General features: G+C 38.7%; 1 protein-coding gene across 5 annotated transcripts in view; it reads right to left on the bottom strand.

Annotated features, from left to right (window-relative positions):
• Positions 1 to 949: 949 nt before the first annotated feature.
• gria3b (glutamate receptor, ionotropic, AMPA 3b) overlaps positions 950 to 7,551 on the bottom strand; it is a 79,425-nt gene continuing 72,823 nt past the window's right edge. Inside the window, exons 14-16 of one of the 5 annotated variants that reach the window (XM_040119321.1) lie at positions 5,892 to 6,006; positions 4,189 to 4,436; positions 950 to 2,664 (exon numbers count right to left, since the gene is read on the bottom strand). In XM_040119321.1, the coding sequence (XP_039975255.1) occupies positions 4,191 to 4,436; positions 5,892 to 6,006 (361 nt within the window). In that variant the 3' untranslated portion in view covers positions 950 to 2,664; positions 4,189 to 4,190. Of the gene's footprint in view, positions 2,665 to 4,188; positions 4,437 to 5,891; positions 6,007 to 7,551 lie in introns of those variants that run through there. The other 4 variants (XM_040119322.1, XR_005706535.1, XM_040119324.1 and 1 more) reach the window with 4 other exon arrangements.

Genomic DNA, 7,551 nt, shown 5'->3' with positions numbered 1-7,551 from the left:
ATGTTTGTTGGATTTGTTATTTGAGCTGTGGCAGGCTGGATATCTGGAGGGAGGAATTCATTTTACCACACAATGCAGACCCAGAGACCTGTAAAATGACAGACTGTCTGGGCAATCTATCCAGCATTGTGCCGATTTACTGTATATGTGAGAATTTACACTGTGGGAATAAGCAAGGTTTAAATGATTAACTGTCCCTCTGCTGTATTTACCAATTCAAATTCTGAAGAAAATGTGCTCCCGAAAATATAGTTTTGAGCTTAAAACCATTACTAGAATCACAAGCAACACAACAGCCATGTGCAGTTTGCTTTGTAACCCGTTGGTGGTTATAATAATACGTTATCGATTGTGTCACAAAGTATCTTATAAAGAGAGCTGGAGAAAGATCACACGACAGATGAAGCTGTCAATGGAGACTTCAATCAGTGGATGCACAGCAGGAAGCAGATGGTGCTTACTATTGATCCAAAACATGCACACATACTTCCACTGACTAACGGCTCGATAAACTCCAGTCTTTGTGTATTTGTCTGCGGGGGCTGCTGAGGCTATTGAATCTCCATCGGCATCACACTAATTATGCAGTGTGTTTAACCCAGTGGTTTTCAAACTTTTTCTGGCATTCTCCCCTTCAGAAGCCAAAAACAAGACTCTTCTTTGTTTATTTTCCCCACAAAAATCATATTCATTCCACTTAGCTTCAATCCCTGGTCATCTATGCCCCACCTCCCCCACGGGGCCTGCCCCACAGTTTGAGAACCACTGGTTTAACCAAAGCGGAGCTGTGTTCCTGTAAATCGCTGCTGGCCACAAAAGAAATCACCCACAGTGATTCATTCAACACACACAGGTTCAAACAGTGTTGTGAAATGACATTAATGCAGACACAGGACCCTTTCTGTACATTTTATTTACAAAATGTATTAAAATTCTCTGTACAGCACCTCACTAATGAGGTTCAGCAAATTATGCATGCATCTCTTGCTCTTTTGTACCCACTACTATGCCTGACTATTTTTGTTTTTGCAGAAGGTGAGGTGTACGAAAAAAAAAAAAGGTGAAACTGATGTACAAAAGAGTAACCAGGGCTGGACTTCTAACGTTAACCTAAGGTCAGTTTGTGAGTAGCAGAGCTTGTCAAGCATCACTGATTTCACATGCAATTTCTTAGAAAAAAAATAACCGAAAAAAAAGGAAACCAATCTTTCATCATGTAATATAAATAATTCTCATTTATCTAAATGTACAGATTTCTCAAGTTATTCTTTCTTTTTCTTCACATATCAGTGTTTTTTCATATAAAACTATCTGCCCATAGTTTCAGGTGATTAGATACGCATCTTCCTAAATCCTATGGAATCACAGTCTTTTTGAAAGAAAAGAAATTATTACAGCAATATGGAAATGTGCTAAGCTTCAGGAATCTCCCTGGTATAACCTTGTATAAATCTATTTTCCGTTGAATTCATATATTTTTCATTTTCATTTACTAAGTGAAGTCACCAAACACGGTAATGCTCGTTAAAGGAAATCAAATTAAAAGCAAACCACAGCTCATTGTAAAATGTGCGATTGTTAAAGAAAATGGCAAGATAATCCAAAAGACTACAGTTTAAAAGCCATTACTGTTATCCTTTAATTGGATTGCAGATAATCTACAATTGAATTACCCTTTTTGTTTGGTTTTACTTTCATGTACAGAAGACTTGAATGACTCTAGACTTCAGGGAAAGACTGTTCGGAGCAGCACACCTTAGCGAGTCAGCGCTCCTTTGATATTTTACAAACTGTGAATCACAAACAGATTTTTTTTTTTTTTTAATCAAGCAGGAATACTTTGCTTTACACACTTTTTGTCATACAAAACCCACTCCTGGCAGTATTGGAAGTGCGAATTATGACCTGGTTCTGTAGTGCGTGAAAGCCAAACCAGATCATCTTCCCATCTTCATTAGTCCCATCAAACGTTCAAAAGACAGTGGCAGCAGCACCAGAGTTTAGAGTACAGACAACACACTCATCATTGTTTTGGGCTGAATGGCATTTCACTCCAATAAGATCAATCTGTCTTTTAAAAGAAGTATAAGGTCACCATAAGTGACTTACAGCAGTATAAAAGCTATTGTCTAATAACCAGTGTCTTACAGTGCACTGAGTAGATCTAATAAACTTATCTGAACACATATAACCAGTGAAAATCTGGCAGCAGAAGGATGAAGAGTAATCTGATCGTATTGATTACAAGAAACCAATTAGACACTTGTCCTATAAGATTTGTCGTATGTTTGGCACTTCAAAATGTGCTTAGGGTTGCAAATGATGGCTTTAGTTCTCTCATTCATTATAACATGTCAAATGTATTATATATATAGACATATATTCTTTTTTATCACTGCACCATTCTAATGTTTTGTATGAGTTTCAAGCAAAAAGCAATATCATTGTGAATGAGTTGCATTGATTGGACTCGGAGTTCCATAAGGCACTGAGAGGAGGGAACCACACCGGCTCTTCCCATGACCAGTCCAGTCGTGTCGTCATTGCAGATTATCGTGCCGTGTCCGCGCGAGAGGATTTGGCTTGGAGCTCAATCCCCGTGATCCTGTCCTTTCATAGATGTTTAGTCACAGTTGTAAGGGACAATGGAAATGTTTCCTAAACCTGTGCCAACATACAGAGCAGAAGCAAACATGAGAAGAGTTGAGGTTTATGTGATTGTCAGGAAGAACTTACATCTTCATACTGTGTGACTCATGTTTGGTGAAAATATATGACTGTGAATTAAAAAAACCATCTAAAACATGAATTAAAAACAGTGAATGTGGTGATTTTGTTTGACTTGAGTTGAAGGATTACATATTTTGTACCCTATTATCTTTTTAAAGCCCCTGAAAACATGGTTTCAAATCTCAACTTTTTCTAAATAACATAAAATATTTATGAATAATTTAGCAACAATCAAAGTTAAAGTTTGTAAAAACATCCTCAGTTATTATTTATTAAGAGTTTAAGACTCAGAAACTCAGCTTCATCAGGACTAATCTGCTTCATCAGGACTTTGTGGGTGTGGTTTGATGTCACTTGACTGACAGAAACATAAGCAAACAACCCACCAACTGTCATCAGATTTTGACTATTTGATGTCATGTGGCATCACCTTTATCCAACCGAGCCCTGCCCACTTCAAACCAGTGAGAAGTGCACAGACAAAAAACACAAATACAGAAGTCTCTCGTGTAAATAATCAAAACTTTTAGAAGTTGATTGAGAAAATATGTTTTCAGGGTCTTTAAATTCTGTTGCTCTGTTGTGCAGCTGTACTTCTGTAAATAGACATGTCACACTTTATGTCTAACGAGATGCAAAGGCACGCAAATGCAATCAATCCAATCAAAAACAAGAGTAGCACTTTATTTAACAACGCAATTGTCAGGGTATGCTTCCCTTTGTTCAGTGCAAAGCTTCAGAATTGTTGTATAGACCTTGTTTGCAAATTCCCACTTACCCCTAGTGGCATTAAGCGGTAAGTGGGCTTTCAGTGGAACTACATGTTAAGTTTCTACAGAAGAAATAGTCCCCAGGCTTGGTATCAATGCTGCATTAGCTTTTGCACTGCCCCCAGGTGGCCAAAAAAAAAAAAAAATTAATGCTGCTTTAAATGTAATTTTTTTTTTAATGCTGTGAGCCCCATTGAATTCTTTTCAACTCTATTGTATTGAGATAAGAGGCTGAAAGCAAAACTTCTGCAAATAAAACTAAAACCAACTGTAGAGCTAGATACCATTAGAGGTAAGGTATAATTTGGGAGAACGGACCCTTTTAAAGGTCATATGTTACACAACATGCTAAATTCTTCCATTATACGAACTAACCCTATAAAGCAGTTTGTTGACCCTGCACATAACAGCAGGTTCAAGATCATGTGTTCTAGCCATCATATAGGCCAGAGGCAGTATCCATGAAGCTACACATTACAAGGCATGAGCAACGGGAGTTTTTTTGTTTGAGAGGGCACGCGTGTTCTGCTGAGTCCAACATGACGAGCATAAACAATTTCACAAGCAGCAGGTACACAGCAACACATACAAATTAATTATTTACTCTCACTGATATGACAGGAAGCTAAATGATTCAACTCTCTCAGTGCTTGGGGGACTCTGCGGAGAGTAAGGAGAAGAGCCGTACCTCTAGATCTTAACGCTCTCGGTTCCGTATACGTTGTAGCCTTCTCTGTATGTGGCAAAGTTCTGGGTGTTGGTCGGAGGAGCCGGCTTAAAATTCTGGGCATTCTTGGCCAATTTCAGCCGTTTGGTTTCTTGCCGTGACTTATAACAGAACTCTATCAGAGCCACCATCATGGCCAGCCCCAGCCCTCCAACCAGAATATAGAAGACACCAGCCACATTGCTTAGGCTGAGAGCACTTGTCTTGTCCTGGGGGAAAGTGAATAACATAGTTAAGAGTTTCGCAGTGGAGCAAGGGCAGCAGAACAAAATGCAGCCTGCATCCTTCAAACTGAGACTTACGTAGCCTTGACTTTCAACAGTAAATTGCTTTAAAAAATCATTATGCTCTATCTTTCTGATGCTAGATTATGGATACTAACAGCTACAAGCAACAAAAAAAAAATTAAGATGTAAATGAGGTGCTAAGGCTATAATTTCGACTGAACTGATTTTCCTATGGCTGTCACAAAGTAATGAGCAACTTCAGACTGCCATAGTCAAACCATTCTCCACTAAGGAGAAAGAAGCCAACTCTTAATGCCATATCTGCTGGTGAATGTAGAGCTTATTCTTCCCTACGCTTAATGTACGTCAAATGGCTTCTGCTCTTGACCATGTTAGGAAGCTGGTCAGTATCGCATAGGTCGACAGCTCTGAAAATCCCTATCTTTTTTCATCCTTAGAGACATGTACGTATAACTCTCATGGCAACATTGTCATACAGTACAGTCAAATTCATAGTAGATGAATGATAGCTCCATTAAAGTTAAAAAAAAAAATAAAAACACTAAAAATCAAACCATTTTGCTGCTGCTTACCTACCAAACATATTCATTAAAAATTTGTTCATTAGAGTTTTACTATTTGCAGTTTAACCCAATGAGCACGGAGATATCATAACGCTATCTAGCAACCCTAACCTGTGATATGAGGCTTTGACTATATCTCAGAGGGTTAAATAGTGGGTTTATTACATTCCTCAACTTCCTGTAATGTGCAAACAGAGTCTCTAACCTCAACTCCGAGCAGCCACAAGATTTGGAGGACACCCTGCGGCGCTCTCGCCGCTTAGGGAAGTTGAATTTGAGCAACTCATCATAATAAGAGGCTTTGCTTGTTCATCACACCACAGGAGGCCAAAGAATCTAATAGACACATCTCGATGCAAACTAGTAACAACACAAATAAATCAAATTTTCATTAACAGATTGGTAAATAGAAACAGCAGCATAATGGTCAGAGTATCATGAATGTCAAGAGTGAAAATGAGCAAAAATAGCATTTATCAACAACTGTTAACTGCTGTGATTCAGTTGAAATTGTGTTTCTGAAAGGCACTTCAGCAATTTCCCCTCAGCATTATCCTTACAGTTTTCACACACAAAAAAAGAGTTTCTACATTTTATATTGCATCAAAAAGTGTCTGATTTTTGTGGCATAAAAGAAAAAAAATGAATTTGGGGAAGCAGTGCCATGTGTTAAGACCACATATAAACTGTCTTACAGTTGGTGGCAGAAAAACTGAAATACTAAAAAAAGAAAAATTATGTGTAGCAAATAAACAAAATGTACACTATAGATGTTAGAGAAGTTTTGTCTTGCATATGAACAGTACGTCAAAATGCAATTTGGAATCAGTACAAAAGACCTGCAGCGACTGACCTTACTTCCAGAGTCCTTGGTTCCACATTCACCCTTATCGTACCACCATTTGTTTTTCAGCTTGTCTAAGATGCCTTGTTCACTGAGTTTCAATACTGCAAGGTTTACAGGAGTTCTTCACGTGGGAAATAACATAAATAACATTATATTATGTTATTTTATGTTATTCAACTTTTAAACTACTACATACTTTACAAAGCGATAAAGCAGGGCTCCTGGCTATGTCAACATCACAGAGAGCAGGCATTCTACCTATTACCTTTATAACCCCTAGTCTAAAGCCAGGGCCTACCCATATCGCTTTGAGTAATCGGCAGGCGCTGTTAGCAGGGTGACAAGCAGGTACTGAAAGTACAATCTGCAAGTCTGAATATCAAAAAGCACTGGGTCATATTGGTTTGGTGGCAGGTACTGGATCACAGGGAATTTCTGAACAGCATTTAACAAGTTCAATCAAACAGGAGCTTTGACTTAACCAACATAAAAATCTAAGTTGACAGACCCTACCTTACCATTTCCACGATATCAGCTTAATCCTGCGATGGCTAATATTTCTGTCACTTCAGTGACAACAAGCAACAATTTTACAATTTGTCACATCTGGAGAAACCCATTTCATATATGGCCAAAAGTGAAAGCTTAATTAAATGTTACGTGTTCTATCCCCATATATCGCTAAGAAAACCTTATCTCCCAATTACACCAGATTAATGTCAGATGAGTGTGTCCTAACCAAACTGCACAGAGCTGCAGGACTAAGCTCAAAAGTATCAGTGGAATAATTCCTCTCATATTTGCCTATAGCTGCATAATCCAATGTCTGACACAGCTGTTTCTTGCCATTTAATATCTCTAAGAGTTTTAACATGACCTCCAAATACTGCATGTCAACATAAATGATCAGAATATTGCATTGTACTAAATGACTAAAGAAAAGAAAAAAAAAACAGTTACAAAGCTGGATAAAGATCCACTTTATAGTCATAATATAACAGTGGATAATTTATCAGTAAAAGTGAAAAACAAAATGGAAGCAAAGAAAAATAGTGCATCTATAAATGAGTGACCTGACTACTCCCTGGGAACAATGTCCCGCAAGGGGATCCATGCAATGCATAATGCACTGAGAGAAGATTACACCACTGTATACCCCTCATAGCCAATCTGGAGAAACGGACTGTGAAGACCAGACCATTGTCTTGGCTCAGAGAGACATTGATTAACAATGCAATTACCCTGTAACATGCTCTGTGTCTGAAACTCAATCTGGGCTGCACTGTGTTACTCCTGGGGGCAAGAAAGAGCTGTGTTAACTGTGTGTGAGTGTGTGTGCAAGACGCTGTGTTGATGATTATGTGCATCTTCTCTTGTTTGTTGGAACAGGGAGCTGTGAGTGGGATGGGGCCAAGTGATGCACTGTTTGGAACAGGAGCGCTCCAGGCCACTTTATACCACCTAACAGGGCCTTTCTACTGAGTCCTGGAGAGCCAAAACAAGCCAGGAAACAGTACATACTGTACCTGTGTATGATAAAAGATCGATGACAGCGCAGGGAAAGATACTTTTCAAATGGCTCCTGAGCATGCTCTCAGCAGCACAGGGAGGCCTCTTGAGCTCAGTGTCTACAGGACGTAGCAATGTTAGCAATGCAAACATTGAA

The sequence above is a fragment of the Xiphias gladius genome, chromosome 23 (assembly GCF_016859285.1).
Source record: "Xiphias gladius isolate SHS-SW01 ecotype Sanya breed wild chromosome 23, ASM1685928v1, whole genome shotgun sequence".
NCBI lineage: Eukaryota > Metazoa > Chordata > Actinopteri > Istiophoriformes > Xiphiidae > Xiphias > Xiphias gladius.
The sequence above is the reverse complement of the archived record's forward strand: the minus strand, read 5'-3'. Positions and strand labels throughout refer to the sequence as shown.